Raw genomic sequence first — 19,984 nt, 5'->3', positions numbered from 1 at the left:
CCTGTCTCTTTCTTCCTTTGTTGCTTTGTTTTGTTTCTTCTCCAGTGACATCATCTCTGACTGGCTTATTTCGCTTAGCGTTGTACTCTCTAGCTCCATCCATGCTGTTGCAAATGGTTCTTTGTGGACTTTTTGTGATCCGCTCTACCTTTAGATATTGGTAATCCTTTTTGTATCTTTTCTGCTTCCTTTATTGTTCCCGTTGGTTGGCTCCTATTGTCTCATGGCTCTCCTTTTATATGACAGTTCTCAAATCACCATCCCCAGACTACCTCCCCTGAGCATCGGACTCAAATATCCAGTCTCCTGACTTTCCCACCAGTCATCTCAAGCTGGACAAGTACCAGCTGACCATTTCCTCTTTTCTCCCAAACTGCTCCTTGTATATTTTCTGTTGGTGGCATCACCATGTACCCAAGTCAAAAACCTGGGAGTCATTTTTTTACTCTTTCCTCTCTTCTTTTTATTTTTCTTTCTTTTTTCTTTTTAATATTTACTTATTTTTGAGAGTGAGCAGAGGAGGGGTAGAGAGAGGGGGACAGAGGATCCAAAGCAGGCTCTGTGCTGACAGCAGAGAGCCTGATGTGGGGCTAGAACCCATGAACCATGAGATCATGACCTGAGCCGAAGTCGGAGGCTTAACTGACTGAGCCACCCAGGCGCCTCACTTCCCTCTCTTTCTATACAGAGTCAATCATCAAGTCCTGCCAAGTTACATCCTAAGCAATTCTGGAACAAGTGCTTTCCTCTTTGTCCCTGCTACTATTGCCCTTGTTCATATAACATCTCTCACCCCCAGCTGTTTTTCCACACACCACTGGGTACTCTTCCTAAAGTATAAATCCGATTATGTCATGGGGCGCCTGGGTGGCTCAGTCGGTTGGGCTTCCGACTTCAGCTCAGGTCATGATGTCACGGTCTGTGAGTTCGAGCCCCACATCAGGCTCTGTGATGACAGCTCAGAGCCTGTAGCCTGCTTCGGATTCTGTGTCTCCCTCTCTCTCTGTCCCTCCCCCGCTTACACTCTGTCTCTCTGTCTCTAAGAAATAAATAAACGTTAAAAAAAAATCAGATTATGCCTCTCTTCTGCTTAAAATCAGCAATCTAAAAGAAAATTCAAAAGACATAAATACATGCGGGGTGGGCACCTGAGTGGCTCAGTTGATTGAGCATCCGACTTTGGCTCAGGTCATGATCTCACAGTTGGTGAGTTCAGGCCCCACATCAGGCTCTCTGCTGTCATTGTGGAGCCCACCTTGGATCCTCTGTCCCCCTCTCTCTCTGTACCTCCCCTGCTCATGCTCTTTCTTTCTCAAAGATAAATAAACATTAAAAAAAAAGACATAAATAAATGGAAAGCCATCCTGGGTTCATGGATTGTAAGACTTAATATTGTTAGGATGGAATTCTCCCCAATTGATCTGCAGATTTGTTGCAACCTCTATCAAAATCCAAGCTTCCCCTACTTTTGTTTTGTAGAAATTGACAAGATGATCCTAAAATTCATATGGAAATGCAAAAGATCCAAAATAGCCAAAACAATCTTGAAAAAGAAACAAGTTGGAGGACACACACGTTTCAATTTCAAAATTTACTCCAAAGCTACAGTAATCAAGACAATGTGATACTGGGCATAAGGATAGACATATACGTCAATGGAATAGATTTGAGAATAAGAGCATATAAAGAAACCAGAAATAAACTAGAACTAAAAATACGTATGTGGTCAATTGATCTTTGACAAGGGTACCAAGGTGGTTTAGATAGGGCGCCTGAGTGGCTCGGTTGAGCGTCCGACTTTGGCTCAGGTCATGATCTCACAGTTTGTGCAGCTGAGCCCAGAGTGGGGCTCTGTGCTGATATCAAGGAGCCTGCCTAGAATTCTCTTTCTCCCTCTCTCTCTCTGCCCCTCCCCAGCTCACATGCTCTCTCTCTCTCAAAATAAATAAATAAACTTAAAAAAGGAAGAAGAAAGAGTAGAGGCACTTGGCTGGCTCAGTCACTAGAGCACATGCCTCTTGATATTGGGTTTGGGAGTTCAAGCCCCATGCTGGGTGTGGAGCTTAATTGAAATAAATAAATAAAACAACCATTGACTTGGAGAAAATATTTGTGAAGCATATATATATATATATATATATATATATATATATATTTGTGAAGCATATTGTGAAGCATAAGGGTCTAGTATCCAGAATAGACAAAGAACTATTACGCACATGAAGATGCCCAATCTCATTAGTCAGTAGGGATATGCAAATAAAAACCATAATAAGACGCTACTTCATCCCCACTAGGATAGCTGGCTATAACCAAAAAGACAGACATAACAAGTGTTGAGGATGTGGAGAAATTGGAACCCTCATTCACCACTGGTGGGAATGCAAAATGGCGCAGCCACTTTAGGAAAGTTTGGCAGTTCCTCAAAAAGCGGAACCGAGAGGTACCGTGCAACCGAGCTTTTCATTCCTAGGTACGTACCCAAGAGAACTGAAGATACATATTCACACAAAAATTTGCACATGAATGTTCAGAGCAACTTTATTCGTAATTACCTCACCACATCCAAAACAGGAATCCATGGTCTCTGCCTTCTTCCTTGTTACCATAAATGAAGTCTTCTAGGGTCTTTTTTTTCTTTCTTTCTTTCTTAGAGAGAGAGGGAGAGTGTGAGTGGGGAGAGGGGCAGAGAGAGAGAGAGAATCCCAAGCAGGCTCCGTGCTCATTGCGGAGTCTGATGCGGGGCTCAGTCTCATGACCCCGGGACCATGGCCCGAGCCGAAATCGAGAGTCAGGAACTCAACTGACTGAGTCACCCAGCCGCCCCCTCTTGGGTCTTTCTAAGAGAAGTTCTCTCCTTATCAAGGGCTTTGCTTCTGCAATTATATCCTTTCTTTCCTGCAACATCTAGCACTTCTTCACCAGTTAACACCCAGACATATCTCCACATCTGTGTATCTCCATCTTAAAACAATACAAAACACACACACACACACACACACACACACACACACACACACACACTGCCCCCAGACTCTCTGCTTTCCTTCCTCCTTCCTCAAATCTCATTTGGCAAAAGCTTCTATCTGCAGCCTCAATGATTCTTTACCTTCATGGGATGCCCATCTTGACTGACCCTTCATGATAGCATACCTGAAAATTTGGGCAAAGACCTCTTCTCTCTGTCTGCACCCTCTTTTTCAATGATCTCAGCCAGTCCCTTGGCTTCTATATTATCAAGATGTCAATGGCCCCTGTGTGTATCTCCAGCTCTGAGCCCTCACCATGTGCCAAGCTTTTGTGCCCAGCTGCCTGCTTGTCATATCTACTTGAATGCCTAACGCCCGTCTAAACTTAGTGGACTCAGGAAGAGCTCTTGGTTCCTCTCCCCTTGATTCATTCTTCCCCTAGTCTCTCTCATCTCAGTAAACAGCACCGCCATCTACCTACACGTTCAAGCCCAAAGCACAAAAGCCTTTCCTGATTCCTCCCTTTTACTCATTCTCCATATTCTACCCATCTGCAAGCCCTGTTGTTCTGTCTCCAAACTATGTATTATGTCAAACGGCTTCTCTCCATCTCCGCTGTCCCTCCCTTCATCCAGCAGCCTCCCAACTGGCCTCTCTACTTCCACCCCTACAACCCACTTTCTACACAGCAACCATTTACTTTCAAAAAAGGCCTACGTAGGGCTTCACTGTGGCCTGCAATGCCCAGCACGCCCTGGCTCCCCTCTACCTCTCCAGCATCATATCCTATCACTCTCCCCTTGATTTCTACCCAACAGCCACACTGCTCTTCCTTCCTTTCGAGCCACCAAATTAGTTCAAAAAATTTTTTTTAAACATTTATTTATTTTTGAGAGACAGACAGAGCACAAGTGGGGGAGGGGCAGAGAAAGAGAGAGAGAGAGAGAGAGACGGAGATTACAATGTGAAGCAGGCTCCAGGCTCTGAGCTGTCAGCACAGAGCCCCATGCGGGGCTCAAACTCACCACCCGTAAGATCATGACCTGAGCCAAAGTCGGACGCTAAACCGACTGAGCCACCCAGGGGCCCCTAATCATCCTATTTTCTTTGCTTCTCCTTTTTTCAGTTTTATTGAGAAATAATTGACATACATCACCGTATAGGGTGTAGGGTGTACAGTTTTATTTTCTTCGAAGCATTTCTCTCTAGGTGAAATAATCTTATTGATTTATTTCTTTATTAATTTTCAGTTCTTTCTACAAGAATGTGGGCCCTATGAGAGCAGAGGCCTTAAGTATCTCGTATATAGCTCACCACTCAATGCCCAGCGCCTGGAACAGTCTCAGGGACACAGTAGGTGCTTGGTGCATATTTGTTAATGGATAAATAAAGCATTAAATCAGTGCTCCTCAAAGCGTGGTCTACAAACTCCTGAGCATCCCCCAAATCTTTTCAGAGGCTCTGTGAAGTCAGAGCTATTTTCATAATAAATACTAAGATGTTGTGTTGCCTTTTTGGTGGTGGGAAAGCAATGGCGGATACAGCAGCTGACCCCTTAAGATAAAGCGAGGCGAGGCTCCAGGCTGTATTTGTAATCGCTGTATTCCTCACTTCTGTGTGTGCTCAGCAAAGGAAACAAATACAGCAGTTTCATTCAAGAATGACTTGATGAGGGTCCCCTGGGTGGCTCAGTTGGTTAAGCGGCTGACTCTTGATTTCAGCTCAGGCCATGATCTCGTGGTTTGTGAGCCCCAGTCCCACATCGGGCTCCGTGCTGACAGTGCTGAGCCTGCTTGGGATTCTCTCTCCTTCTCTCTCCTCCCCTTCTCCTTGTTCATGCTCTCTCTCTCTCTCCCTCCCTCAAAATAAGTGAATAAACTTAAAGAAAAATTTCAAAGACTGACTTGATGAAACAGTACAAATTATTAACTTTACTAAATCTCTACCCTTGACTATACTTCTTTAAAAAATTGTTTTTGAATGTTTTTATTTATTTTTGAAGGAGAGACAGACAGAGCATGAGTGGGGGAGGAGCAGAGAGAGGGAGACACAGAATCCGAAGCAAGCTCCAGGCTCCAAGCTGTCAGCAGAGCCCAACGCGGGGCTCGAACTCACGAACTGTGAGATCATGACCTGAGCTGAAGTCGGACGCTTAACCAACTGAGCCACCCAGGCGCCCCATTGACTATCCTTTATTTATTTATTTATTTATTTATTTATTTTTAATTTTTTAATGTTTTATTATTTATTTTTGAGACAGAGAGAGACAGAGCATGAACGGGGGAGGGTCAGAGAGAGAGGGAGACACAGAATCTGAAGCAGGCTCCAGGCTCTGAGCTGTCAGCACAGAGCCGGACGCGGGGCTCGAACCCATGAACCATGAGATCATGACCTGAGCCGAAGTCGGACACTCAACCGACTGAGCCACCCAGGCGCCCCGACTATCCTTTTTTTAAATATTTTGACAGGGTGGGAAGAATTCTGCTATATGCCTAAGTACCATGGTTGTCTCAGGAAGAGCACTTGTGGAATTGTTTTGAGTTGCAAGTTGAACGCCATTTTTACCTGGAAGAAGGATTGAAAGACAGACCATGGTTATGCAGATGGAGGGTTTTTTCTCATTTTTTTATTTTTGCAGACATTTTCTCTAAAATGAAAGAAGTGAGCCTATTGACTCAAGGGGGAAATTGACAATATTTGCTGCTAATAATAAAATTTCAACTTTTGAGTGAAAATTAGCCTTTTGGAATATTTGTATCCACCACTGTGAGTTTAGTAGCTTCCCAATACTTAAGGACTTAAAAAAAAATTTTTTTTTAATGTTTATTTATTTTTGAGAGAGACAGAGACAGAGCAGGGGAGAGGCAGAGAGAGAGGGAGACATGGAATCCAAAGTAGTCTCCAGGCTCCGAGCTGTCAGCACAGAGCTCGATGTGGGGCTCGAACTCACAAGCAGTGAGATCATGACCTGAGCTGAGGTCGGACGCTTAACCGACTGAACCACCCAGGCGCCCCTACTTAAGGACTTCTGATGAGATCAATGGTGACGTTAATGAATATAATTTCTTTTAGATTGTATAATAACATGTGTCGACATTTAGAAGATCTCCATAGCTCAGTGAACCCTATTTTCCAAGTGTTACAAAATCAGTCACGGATAAAAGATGCATTCAAAGTGCATGATAGACCAATGTATTTTAACTTAATGAAAAATTGTTTTCAGATTCCACACTGAAACTAAATTTTGCAAGTCTTCATTTGTTAAGTTTTGGTATAGTATCAAAGAGGAATATCCACATACTTACCAGGCGAGGGAAAACCGTGATCATAAAGGTGTTTTTCTGGGCAAGGCCCATCCATTGCACTTCTCGGGGTGCCGATCTCTTCAATTTCCCCAAATGCGGGAGACTTGGTTGTGTAATTTAAGGCAGTGGGGGACTGCGTTCACTTTCTTCTCTTAAAAAAAGGAAAAGAGGAATATCACAGTTATCTGAAAAAGCTTTTAAAATAATCCTCCTTGGGGTACCTGGTGGGTCAGTTGTTTAAGCATCGGACTTGGGCTCAGGTCGTGATCTCCCAGTTTATGAGCTCGAGCCTGTGTCGGGCTCTGTGCTGACAGCTCAGAGCCTGGAGCCTGGTTCGGATTCTGTGTTTCCCTCTCTCTCTGCCCCTCCTCCACTCCTGCTCTGTCTCTCTCAAAAAAATAAATACATAAACATTTTAAATAAAGAAATAAAATAACCCTCCTTTTTCCATTTTTATACCTGTGTGATGCTGAATTTTGTTCAGATACTGCAACTAAAACAAATCTCAACAGATTGAGTAAAGGAGCAAAGAAGCAGTTATAGGGATCTAGCCGCCTTTTATTAAGCCAGACATTTAAAGAGATATGCAAAACTGTCAAACAATGTCATTCTTCCCACTCATTTTTTTGATTTGGAAAATGTCGTTATTTTTCATTGAAAAGGGTGTTATTTGTGTTAACTTTAGTGGGTTCATCATTTTTACTTAAAAATATGTTTTTAAACTTTTTGTAATGTTTATTTATTTTTGAGAGAGAGAGCATGCACGCACGAGCAGGAGAGGGGCAGAGAAGGGGGGGGGGGGGCAGAGCATCCGAAGAGAGCTCTGTGCTAACAGCTCGAACTCACAAACCGTGAGATCATGACCTGAGCCAAAGTCAGACTCAACAGACTGAGTCCCTCAGGCGCGCTTATTTTTTAAACTCTTAATTTGACTTCGAATATGGCAAATATCGATCATGTGACCCATAGGAACAAAAACCCTTTCAGGCCTTCAGTTTTTCAGAGTGTGAAGGGATCTTGAGAGCAAAAAGTTTAGGAAACGCCACTACAGATAAACACTGAAGTTAATCAGCCCCATACATAATACCTTGGTGCACAGGCGGAGGGAACACAAGATAATTATAAACACCCCTATTTGGAAAAGGAGAGGAGACAAAACAGCACCCAATGGTCTGCGGGGTGTCTGGAATGTGTATTGCATCCTGGAGGTGGAGAACAGCAAGGATGCCCTGCCTTGGGAGAGTGAAGCTGGTCTGTCTGCTCTGCCTTGTTGGCTGGTCTCCCCTATTTGTTGTAACTTTCAGGCCACATCTTAGAAGGATTGTGAAGATGTCCTGTTTGTATTGTTTGGAACTGAAACAATGCCCTAGGGGTTGATCAGTTGCAAGCTTTCTTGTGCCAGGATTTGTTTTGTTTTGGTTTGTTTTTTGCAAAACCACTCCCTTATAAGATGCAGAAGGTTTCTGACTATTCATATTTGGATAACTCTAGGGGTTAATAACCAAGTCAGAAGAATTGTGAATTATGGTCTCTGAATCTAGACCGGTGTGTGGGGGGCGGGGGGATGTCTCTCAGCTGTGGGACCTCCCAGTGCTCAGCCTAGGGTTTCCATCCTCACTGCTTTGGAGCAACTCTGACCACTAGGCTCTATCCCAGTGGAAAGCTCTTTGCATAGGCTAAGTCTCCTGTTAGTGGGGACAGGCAGGAAGGGTTTGGGTGGGGCTGCGTTTCCTGCCTTCCTGCCTTTGTTTCCACTCAAAAAACTTTTTTTTTTCAAAGTTTATTTTTGAGAGAGAGAGACAGAACGTGAACAGGGGAGGGGCAAAGAGAGAGGGAGACACAGAATTCGAAGCTGGCTCCAGGCTCTGAGCTGTCAGCACAGAGCCCGATGCGGGGCTCAAATTCATGACCTGACCTGAAGGCGGCCGCTTAACTGACAGAGCCACCCAGGCGCCCCTGTTTCCGCTCACTTTAACTTTGACATGAAGAGATGAGCTTTTTCAATCCTGCAAAGCACGTGACCTTCAGACTGTGTCAGCTCGGACTGCTGGCTCCAGGAAGTCTCTCTTGGCAAAGCTGTAGGCACACAAGGTCAGGGGCCAGGCTGCCCGGCCTCAAGCGATCGTTGCAGCTCCCTGTCTAGCTTTGTGACGTTGGGTGAATGGTGCTGTGTCTCGATTCTTCAAATGTAAAATCGGGAATAACAACAGTACCTACTTCTTTGTGTTATTGTGAAGGGTCAGTGGATCAATATGGGTAAAGCTCTTAGAGCCCAGCACAGGATGAGTGCTTCAGAAATATTAGCTTTTTGGGGCGCCCGGGTGGCTCAGTCAGTTGAGCGTCCAACGTCGGTTCAGGTCATAGTCTCGTGGTTTGTGAGTTCGAGCCCCACATTGGGCTCTGCACTGGTGATGTGGAACCTGCTTGGGATTCTCTCTCTCTCTCTCTCTCTCTCTCTCTCTCCCCCGCCCCTCTGCCCCTTCCCCACCTGCACATGCTCTCTCTCTCTCAAAGTAAATAAATAAACTTAACATTTTTTAAAAAAAGAAACATTAGTTTTTATTATTCATTATTCTGTCTGCAAAATTTGTGTCTTTGACTCCGAACTAAAGGCTTGGGAAAACAGCCAAAACAGACAACCTTCTGACAGATTTCTACCAAGTCCCCGAGCTCCTACCTGTGTTAGGTATATGGTCTGAGCTCCAAGAGACCCTGGCTGTGCACCTGCACGGCAGGGAGTGCCGACCTCCCAGCCAGGGATGGGGAGATCCTCACTCTCTGTACCCTACCTCCCCTCTGCCAATGCCGTGTGTTAGGAATCACGACCAGTAACACCCCACTTCCTGTATTAGTCAGAAACTCTTCAGTTACAGGTGACAGAATCTTAACAGAAGCGGGCTTTGGATAGGGAGAAAGAATTTGTTGGATTACGGCATGGGAAATTTCAGGGACTTCAGGCATGGTTAGATCCCGGCCCTAAAATGATGTCGTCTGGTGGCTTCAAATGGTGTCCCTGTCTCTTGCCCTCCGCTTCTCAGCTCTGCCTTCTGCTGTGTGGCTTCAGTGTCAGGAAGTCTGTCCACATAGTGGAAGATCCACACTCACTTCTGTCCTTCCAGCTTAGGAACCTCAGGAGAAAGCAGCCTCTAGTTCTCCGAAATTCCAGAAAAGTTTGGGATTGCCTTGAATTTCTCCAGCTCTAGCTGTGTTCCTTAGCCTTGTAACATAACACCCTGAGTGACGTCGTGTGTGACTTCAGAGGACTGGAACCACCCAGCCGGGGAGGGGAGGAAGGATTGGTATTTATCAACCATCTGTTCTGTTGGAGGCATCGTACGCCTTCTCCTAGCAAAGATTAGCCCCTTTGGGAAGGACACTAAATCTCGCGGCTGTCTTCATGTCCCTCCAAGCTGCGAGGGGAGGGCCCCTTCTTGTGTCCGCAGCCAACCCTTCTGCCTGCCCTTGATTTCGTCCTTCTGGCTTCTAGAGCACCGTTAAATCGCTTCGTCTCTCTCCGTATTTTCTCCCGAGGGTCCAGACGTGCATGAGTCTCTCCTACTACAAAAAAAAAAAAAAAAAAAAAAAAAAAATCTCCCTTTCTTAGGAGAGATCCGTCTACCGTCTCCACCTCCTCACCATCCACTCACACCTCAACTAAATGAACTCCATTTTCTACTGCTGCTGTCTTCCGAGATGGCTCTCTCTCAAGTCAGCAATCGCTTCTCATGTGACGAACTCACTTCTCGGCCAGCTTGACCTCATATGTCCGCTAACCGTGCTTTCCTTCCCGAAATTCTTGGGAATTTCGGACACCGCTTGGCTTCCGCTGTCTTGCTCGTTCCTGGGTTCCCCTCGCCCCTTTTCTGGTTGCTCCTTTCTCTGCACGTGTCGGTGAAAGGTTTACGAAAAGAGAAAGCCAACTCTCCCGTCATTCACATCTGTGGTTTCAAATGCCATTTTGTCATTGGTGATTTCCCAGCTCCACGGCCTGTGTCTGTCTGTGTCTGCCCAGGCACAGAGTCCGAGCAGAGCCCTTGTCCACATCTAGCGAGTGACGGATGAATTTCCTCCAAGGCAGGTGCCCGAGGAACGCCAAAGCAGCATCTGCATCTAGAACTATACCCCAAGCCACTCACAAAGGCAGACGCACAGAAGTAAAGTTAAGCAGCATCTCCAGCACAGGCTAAGAGGTGGGACAGTGGTCTTGCCCTTGCTGAATCCCTCTGGTAACACCCAAGCCTCAGAGTTCAACTGCACAGTGCCGGCAGCCTCCTCTGGTCCCTGCACCCATGAAGCCCTTTCTCTCTCATACCGCATGTGACACGGCCATGTCAGAGTGGAAAGAGTGTGAGGTCTGGAATTCCAGATCTGGGTCTGTGGCTTGCTTCTTCCTCCTCTGTATGTTTTTTTGTTTATTTTTGAGAAAGAGAACACAAGTAGGGAGGGGCAGTGAGAGGGAGAGAGACCGAATCCCAAGCAGGCGCCACGCTGACAGCAGCGAGCCCGATGCGGGGCTTGAACTCACAAACCGCGAGATCGTGACCTGAGCAGAAGTCAGACGTTCAACCAGCTGACCACTCAGGCACCCCCCTGCTTTTTTTTTTTTTAATCTGGCTGTGACCCCCCAGAAAACCAGTGGCCATGTTTGGGTATGCTCACGAGCCTCTTCAGGTGTGCGAGGAAGAGCCGTGCTCGGATGACTGACAGGAATGGGGGCAGTGGAAAGGGCAGTGAGGAAGTACGGTGGGCAGGGAAGCCATCCCGGCAGCCCACGCAGGTCCCTGGGGAACAGGAACGATGATGTGGTGACGAGCTCTGGGTGTGCTTCTAATGCTTCTGTCTCCCATGTCAGGCAGTCTCGTCTCACACAGGCAGTTGGCCTCCAGCACATCTAGGCTGTTCACAGCGGCACTTGGCTTGGGCCCAAATCCTGTGTCCAATCAGCTGCAGGAAGGTCGGCAGGGCTGGCTTCATCGGATTTACATGACCTAGATCGCAGTGATTCCATGAGGCAAGACCAGCTCAGGTCCACGGGCCTTGGGAGGAGGCTGAGGGAACCGCGGGCACTCGGCTTCATGGACGGTGTATCGTCCTTATCGTGTCTCAATTCCCTTCTTCATTTGACAAGTGAAGGGGTTGGGTCATTGATCTTCAAAGGTGCTTCCAATTCAGACTTTCCAGGAGTTTATTATTATTATAGCTTGATTGCCCACCAGCTCTAGCAAAATGGCATGTCACGAACAGGCCCATTGGCCTTAGCTTACTTAGCTCACTTGATGAGAGGCGGTGTGCAGAATACTACACAATGAGTAAGGCATTCGGTAAGTTCATGGATGATGATGATAAATGAAAATATTAGCTAACACATAAAGCACTTACTACAGTCTGGGCACTATTCTCAGTATTCATGTAATCCTCACAGTCCCAAATGATGAAGCTGAGACAGAGAGGTTAAATCATTTGCCCAAAGTCATAAGCTACTTAAAAGGTAGAGTTAGAAATTCCCATCCAGCCATTCTGGCTCTGGAGTCTATCCTCTTAACCACCATGCTTGTGAGAGTACAAGCAAATTTAGAATAACGGGGAGGGCGGGCAGCTGGGTGACTCAGTCGGTTAAGTGTCCGACTTCGGCTCAGGTCTGATCTCACTGTTCGTGAGTTCGAGCCCAGCATCAGGCACTGTGCTGATAGCTCGGAGCCTGGAGCCTGCTTCGGATGCTGCGTCTCCCTCTCTCTGACCCTCTCCCGCTCACATTCTGTGTGTGTGTGTCTCTCTCTCTCAATAATAAACAAACATTTAAAAGAACTTTTTTTAGAATAATGGGAAGGGGGGATGTCTTTGGTTTTGTAATAATTTAAATTTTATTTCAGGTTTGTGAATATTTTAGGCTTGACATTCATGGAAACAAGCCAGATCTTGATTTTCCATTGAGGAAAATCCCCGTGTCCTCTGTGATGGGAGGGAGCTGATCTACGAAATGTGCAGCTCATCTCCCCAGATGACGGAGCAGGGCTCAGTAGTAAGCCAATACCAGCTTCTAAAAAGAATAGGCCTTGCCAAAATTCGCACAACTTGACTCCAACATCGTTAGGCCCTGCACTGTGATTCTCTTATTTGCTGGCGTGTATGTATACACTATCCTCATTTGCCAAGGGGCTTTGCCCACCATTGGATCCGCTGAATCATAAAACCCACGCTGCTTACACTGCAGCCTATACCAACTGGGGAGCATTCTTTTTTTCTTGGCCCATTGGAGTTGGTAGCCGTGTGAGATACTTGGCAAACAGATCAGCGCAGCATAACCAAACGTGGCCTATTACCTCCCATATCAAAAGAGGTCAAATTCTCAGGGTTTCTGAGTGGTGGCAGGCGTGCAGTGAGTGCAATAGCTTATCTTTCACTGTAGACATCCTACCATGCTCCACACTATTGCTCTGGTTTCCTAAAAACTTCATGGAGGAGGAAGTGCCCTTAATCCCCACGGGGATTATCTCCCAGCCTCTAGAACACATGTGCTTTACCGAGGCATTTAGACACCTGCTACTTCCTATTCGGCCCAGAAACATGATTTCATCCCATGTAGAGAGGTGTTCTGGGAAACGAGATGACTTAAGTGCCTACAGATTGGATTTCAACAGAGCTGGTGAGGTGATATGACCCAGATGTAGGACAGTAAGATGTACTGTTGGCCCTGATAAGTGAAAAGTGTTCTACTTTTGACGTTTTCTGCTCCCAGGGCTAGAAGAGAAGAAAGCATCTTCCAGGTCAACAGTCGCATGGCTGCAGGTGCTGGGGCAGGTGCTGACTTGCTTCATGAAGAGATTACATCTGAAATAACAGCTGCAAGTCCTGTACAGGGCAAACAAATAATTTTAAATGGGGGTGAGATAGAGATCAATCAGCACTCCTGGATTTCTCAGTCTTTGACGCGGCAGCAGTATCTGTCATGCCCTCAGGGGCGCACTACTGCTCTTGAATTATTCTGGTAGGGAGGGACGGTTCCAGGGGCTTTCTTTTACTCTTCTCACCACAATAGCTTTAACTGTACAGGTCGTTGTGAAAGATTCTGCCAGTTGCCAAGTACGTCTAGAACAACTGTGACCGCTCGAACTGGGAAGTAACCACAGGACGAATATGTGAGATAGACCCAGGCCAACATTCCTTTTAAATGGCTTGATCCCCGGGGCGCCTGGGTGGCTGAGTCAGTTAAGTGTCTGGGTCTTGATTTTGACCCAGGTCATGGTCTCATGGTTTGTGAGGTCAAGCCCCACGTCCGGCTCTGTGCTGTCAAGCACAGAGCCTGCTTGAGATTCTCTTTCTCTCTGCCTCTCTCTCTCTCTCTCTCAAAATAGACATTAAAAAATTCTTTGATCCCCATATATTCGTTTGCTAGATATGCTATAACAAGTACCACAAACTAGGTGGTTTAAACAACACAATTTTATTGGGCTAGAAGTCTGAGATCAAGGTGTGGGCAGGCTTGGCTCCTCTGAGGGCTGAGGGAGAATCTCTTCCAGGCCTCTCCCCTAGTTTCTGGTGGTTTGCTGGCAATCTTTGCAGTTCCTTTGCTTCTCCTGCATCATCCCGATCTCTGGCTTCATCTTCACATGACGTTTTGTTTTTGGGTCTCCGTGTCCAAATTCTTCCTTTTCACGCGACACGCATCATATCGGATTAGGGGCCTACCTCCTCCAGCATGACCTCATTTTATGCAATTATATCTGCAACAGCCCTATTTCCAATAAGATCACATTCTGAGGTATGAGAGGTTAGGGTTCCAACACATACATTTTGGAGGACACCCCTCCAAACCCTTAATACCCCACAAACCTCAATTCCAACTAGTGGAACACAGACCTTTTTGGGGATTACTGTTAGCATAGGGCTAGTTTCTAAGTATTCCCTAAAGGCCCGGGTATTTCCATTCCCCTAAGCACAGGAACATAGATAAGCGGCTTAAGATTCCCTTGGGGAACACTGAAAGATTTGCAATTACAGTGATGGTTATATTGTTGGGTGCTACCTCCAGGGTACTCCGCACCCCTTTATTCAAGGACCTTGGTCCCCGAGAATTTAGTGAGAGTTCGTAACTTTCCATTTTGGTGACTCAAAACAGGTCTCTTTTTGCCAGATCTGGAGTCTTGATTTGGGTTATACCAACCAAATAGGACCTTGGAACGTTCTATTTCATCACTCCGGCTCTGTTGCCTTGGTACTGCCCCTTGGCTCCTCCACTCCGGGACCCCATCATTCCTACTGACGTCAGGGATTCCATTTCAACGGCAGCATCTCTTAGCTTCATCCCCAGCCTATGGAGGATATAAACCACAGCACTCTCCAAGATAAGGTGTTCCTCTTATCTACATACTTTCCAATTCCTTGGTGAAAGGAACCTCCTCTGAGCAATTCTAGAGGGCAAAATTAGATTAAGTCACACATATGACAAATCTGCATCAACATTTCTATCTTCATGTTTTTGGACTTATCTTCTGCTATGCTAAGGAGTTCTAGGAGTTTCAATTTGAATGTACACCGTGTGCAGTCCAGGTTTCATCTAACCAACCAGCTAAGAGCCACTCGTAGCTGCTAAAGCCAATATACTGAATCCAGAATCTCTAGAATTTCCATATCCATAAATTCAACCCAAATGAAATAAAATTTTGTTCTTTTCTTCCTGGTCTAATTTAAACCTTTAAAACCCAGGTTTCTGCTGATTCAAATTAACCAAGTCTTACCATTCTTCTGTAAGCCTTCCCTCCGATCAGACTTTGTGTTTGCCTTCCAGAAGCACATCGGGATCTAACTCTAGTTACAGATCTGGTGGCAACATGGGGTAGTGGGTTGGACATGAGTATTGGCATTCCCTTTCAAGGCAACTACCCAAGGTCTCCAAGTAAGACAGGACCAGCCATATTAGTGAGGGGAAGAAAGGCTGTTTCTGCTGGTAAGAGACACTAAGTGGAATCTGGATTCAGAACACTGGGACTTAGCTAAATCCACTCAAATGTCCCCATTTCTCGTTTCAGGGTCCCATTCTCTCCCAAACAAGGTTCTAATTATCACATAAGAGACATGGTAAGGCTATGAATTTAACTCATGCTGTAATTCTGTAACCCAGAATCTCCTTCTGATTTTCATGTACATCGGCCTTGCAGTTACAAGAGACAAAATTCTTCTGGGGCTCTCCTATACATGCCTGGAGCTGAAAGTGTAAAGTTCTGGGGTCTTTGGGTTTTTCGCTTTTTTTCTCCTTTACTTCTTTAGCATCGCCACCACCATCTAGGCCCTCATTTCTTACATGACGGTCTGTAGTGGCAGCCATTTGATCTGCCGACGTCCTCCAAGAGACTTTTTGTTTCAACCGAAACACAAATGTAAGTAATCTTTGTCTACCATTTTCCAATGGCAATTTATCCTCATTTCCTTCAAATCCGACAGTCATAACTAATCTAAGAGTGCCACCTTTGAGGGCCTACTGCCTATAACCACTTTCGGAAACAAACAGGGTGATTGGAGTTTAGTAGTTGCAAGACACAAAACCCTTCTACCTATTTTAAGTAGCAAAGGATTCAACGCAAGTAAATTAGGTGCTTGTAAGAACCGGAAAGCCTGAGCAGTGGGCTCTAGACTGGATCTCCAGGCCTACCCTGGTAGCATTCCCTCTGCCACCATCAAGATGAGGAATCATCAGGCCACCATAGGCTGACTACAAGAACACACATCACTGTTCTTTATGATCAGGAAGCCCTTCAACACTCACAAAACTACGGGCGGATATCGGGCACCACTGAAGAGAAACCCAAGGTCTTTAGGTCCTTGCAGTAGCAACAAAGTAGCTGAAGATGGCCCCACAATCACTTCTTCCTTCCACATCTTATTTATACATTTAATTGGCAAAATTTAAATTATATTGAGAACCTTGGTTTAAGGAAGTTTAAAACACATCGCTTTTAGCTTTCCAGCCTCTGGGTACAAGAAAGTGTATTAGAAAGGGTCAGAATGAATGAGTACGCGTTTACCATATCCACGAGTTTCTTTACATGAGCCCATTCAAGTGGGACTGGTGACACACCCTCTCCCAGTTTTAGCCCATTTGAAAGCCGACTGCAAGCATCCCATCTGTCTGGCTTTGAAGATTACCTCTCTCCCTGGACTCAGAGAAACTTACAATTTTCCTGGTCTTCAGAGTTGTTTTGCTAACCTATACAATCTCACCCCCAGCCATCTCTTCAACCTCCTTGGTCCACATATTCCAGCCAAATAGGTCTCTAAGCTGTGTGTGTGTTTTAAACAGGCTAAGGATGCTCCACCAAAGGGCCTTTGTATTTTGTTCCCAATGCCTGCTATGTTCTTCCCCTAGATAGAAAGAACCACTTGGTTCTTTCTCACTCCCCTGAGGATTCTGATCAAAGGCTCCTTTATGAAAGACGCCTATGCTACCAACTGAAGTGGCTCCATCGACCACTCTCTTTACTCTTTCTACTTTGTTTTCTCCAGTGCGCTTATCCTCATCCAGATCATCTATCTGATCGTCTTTCCCCCACTAGAGTGTACGTTCCACGGGGACAACAATTTTGTGTTTTCTTCGTTGTTGCATGCTACACTTGAAATGCAGTAGGCATTTCAAAACGAACGAATGCTGTACAAAGAGGAAGTTAAACTTTCCCCATTTTCTAAAGGGAGACCCAACTTTTCCAACACATTACTCATGTTCTCCTCCAGGTGGTGCCGAAGGGCCTTTTCATCAGCTAACGTCTAGGCTATACAAAGCAGTGTTGCAAAGGATTAGAATAAGCTTAGCTTTTCATAGCCTCTGGTCTAGAGTTCTGGGCTTTTCTTAGATGACCCCCATAATCTCCCTTAACTTATTCTTATTCCTGCAGGAGAAAAAAACATGGGTCTTTACCAAAAGCATTTCAGTACACCATGTCAATCTTTGCGACCCCGTAATTAACGATTATTTTCCCCATTCTGGTTGAGTGACAGCAGACTCAGAGGCAACTGTCCAAGTGTCACAGCAGGAAGAAGTGGAGCTTAGATAAGAACACAGGTCTGGCTGCCAATTCTTGCCCCTCCCAAAGACTTCTTCGAGTTTATCAAAGTTAACTGCTGTCCTGGTAAGGCTTCAAGAGAACTGCAATCTTGAGCTGATAATTTGCATTTCACAGATTTGCAGACTGTTTGCCCCCTTTTCCAACAGTTTCCCTTTTTCACACAAAGACACCCTCCAGGGCACTTTCTTACAGAGACTCAAAGTCCGCTAAGAGCATTTCCTGTCTCAGGTGCAGGGAAATGAGCATCATGTGCTCAGTCTGGCTGCGGTGCCCAAGAGTTAAGAGTCTTCCAAGTTGTCTGTTGTCCAGACTCATCATCCTCATTGTGGTAAAGCACAGGCCAGGAAGACAAGGAGCAGGTGCATCTGTGGAAGGAAACAGAAAGCCATCTGGTCCTTAGGGAAAGAAAGGGTGTTTTCAATTCTTCCTCTGGGCCCAGGGCTAAGGTGCTAAAGAAGTTCCTTAAATATTGTGTAAGAGTTGGGGAAATTAAGAGCATGAGAGAAAAACTGACTCACAGGTCACAAAGTAAGTTACTGCCAGGTTTAGAATCTTACATCAGGTTTCATGAATCTTTTGGTTTTGCTGCTACACTATGTATGAGCTCTCATTTCTAAGGCCAAAACCCCAAGTAGTACTAACATAGCTCAATTCTGACAAATTTATAAGAGCAGATAAAATCAAATGTTGAGATCCTGATGGCATGTCTCCTATCTCCTTTCATGACGAGTTTTAGTCACATTCCTTAGTCCCTCTTACTCAAACTACATTGGCAAAACTAAGAAAGCCTTTTGGAACGGGGAATGCGTACCCAGGAATGTAACAAACATTCGGGGTTATTGCTCGGTGATTATGCAAAACCAGTACCTTTCCTCCTCCAGTAAGAATACTCGGTCCCCAGCCTGTAACCCCACATCATTCACTGGGACTCTCTGAAGAGCCACTGGCACAGCCACCCCTTCTCTCCTCTGAAGCACATTCCTACTGGCGGCTACGGTGCGGAAAAGAAGTAAAGCTTGAACAGGAAAACTGCAGGCTGCCTCCAGAGGACAAACGAGGTTCATTTTAATCTACAGCTTCTCCATACAGCTGACTCAGCTAATTCTGCAGTCTGACCCCGGAGTCCCAAACAAGCCAAGCTTCGCTTCCTGTCAGGCTCGGAGTCGTTGGTGTATACGGGACTCCACTGCAGTCTAACTAGAACACAATGCTTCTTCCCTGGGATTAGGAAAACTCCCATCTTGAGACTGGTCTATTCGATCAAACACTTGGCTCTGTAGGACTGTCCCAAGCCAAGGAAAATGAGAGGAGTTGAATGACGACAGAAATCTTTATTAAAATGTGTTTCTTTCAGTAATATGTTAGCATACGTACAATATACACACATACATCTGTACACTCTTTGACACACCTCACGGATTGCCACTTTCAGTTTAACCAATAAATTAAAACTAAAACAAGGAGGGAAGGGGTTGGGGGGTGGGACGAAGGGCAAAAATTTCCATGTTTTATCTGGTAAGAAATAGCAAATTTCTCAGAATTTCCCTGGGGAAAACCTGTGACCAGAGAATATTTGAAATAAAATACATAAATTCCCGCCCACCACCCCCCCCCCCCAACAAAAAAATTCCAAAAGATGCAGTTACAAGTGTGCTTCTCAGAACAGGAGCATTCATTCCACTTCATACTCTGCCTTCTGCACCTTCTGGCTTCAAGACAGTCTTCCCCTCGGCGGGGGCAGAGAGGTTCATATGGGCACTTGGGCTCGGTGCGCCTTGGGCTCTGGGAGTGGAGGGGCAGGCTGCCGTCTGGGAGCGAGGGGAGCCACACTCATCTGAGGTGATGTCCGGCACATCGTCCGACTGCGTGTCAGAGCTCTCCAGGTCACTGCGGATGCTCTCGGGCTGGGCCAGGCTGATGTCCCAAGGCTTGCCGGCCAGGCAGTCTTTCTGTTCACAGCTTTGGTGTCTGCAGGGGGGGTCCTCTTCATTGCCGCCACTGCCGCCACCGCCACCACCTTCTTCTTCATTCTCTGCCATCTGGGCGTGAACGTGGAGTGAGTCCTCTGTGCTGCTTCCACTCACCAGCTGGTAGTGGCTTGGTTTGGCTTCAATGTCCACTTGGATCTCCATATTGTTGCATTCTCTGTGGAGACAAAATCCACTTTGCTGAGTCACGTACGGGTCATGCTATACCTGTTGGTACAAGCAGTTTGTGGGTTCAGAATTAGAAAGTCTGAAACACAGGTAGTCAGGAGACGAGAGCTCACTCTTGGCAAACGTAAAACTTTAACCTAACTCTCAAGTGAGATGGTGAAGAACTAGATCTCTTTCGATGATTAAAAACACATACGCACCTCTGCCAATTTCTTTATACAACTACAAAAGAGCTTTCAAAATTCAGCTAAGGGTCGGACCCTCACACTATCTTACTCAAAACATGAAAGTGAAAGGAGATTCATAGTGTTTTGCTATTGTGTCACAATTGGAAGGAACCAGAACCCCTCCAGCAGGGGGTGCTGCAATCACACCATGTCAGTTACACCAGTTCCTCAAAAATAAAGAGAAATAGGCAACGGGAGTCACATCAAGCAATGAGCAACATGAGAGCAGAAACCACAGACCCACAGACATCAGTGAACAGCAACCTAGCTCCT

The 19,984-nt window shown here is 45.8% G+C and overlaps 1 protein-coding gene and 1 non-coding gene across 7 annotated transcripts in view; one reads left to right on the top strand and one right to left on the bottom strand.

The window, feature by feature from the left end:
* The first annotated feature begins 6,266 nt into the window (after positions 1–6,266).
* Positions 6,267–6,428, top strand: LOC132674133 (U1 spliceosomal RNA). The gene has a single exon (XR_009608441.1). It is a non-coding gene; the product is annotated as a U1 spliceosomal RNA (small nuclear RNA).
* A 7,271-nt stretch (positions 6,429–13,699) lies between these two features.
* RNF19B (ring finger protein 19B) overlaps positions 13,700–19,984 on the bottom strand; it is a 48,163-nt gene continuing 41,878 nt past the window's right edge. For 4 of the 6 annotated variants that reach the window (XM_081796443.1, XM_078452097.2, XM_060621797.3 and 1 more), the window contains one exon: positions 18,640–19,473. In XM_081796443.1, coding sequence (XP_081652569.1) covers positions 19,011–19,473 — 463 coding nt within the window. In that variant the 3' untranslated portion in view covers positions 18,640–19,010. Of the gene's footprint in view, positions 17,694–18,639; positions 19,524–19,984 lie in introns of those variants that run through there. The other 2 variants (XM_078452095.2, XM_078452098.2) reach the window with 2 other exon arrangements.

The sequence above is a fragment of the Panthera onca genome, chromosome C1 (assembly GCF_046562875.1).
Source record: "Panthera onca isolate mPanOnc1 chromosome C1, mPanOnc1 haplotype 2, whole genome shotgun sequence".
Classification (NCBI taxonomy): domain Eukaryota; kingdom Metazoa; phylum Chordata; class Mammalia; order Carnivora; family Felidae; genus Panthera; species Panthera onca.
Note: the sequence above shows the minus strand (reverse complement) of the source record. Positions and strands in the feature narration are given on the sequence as shown.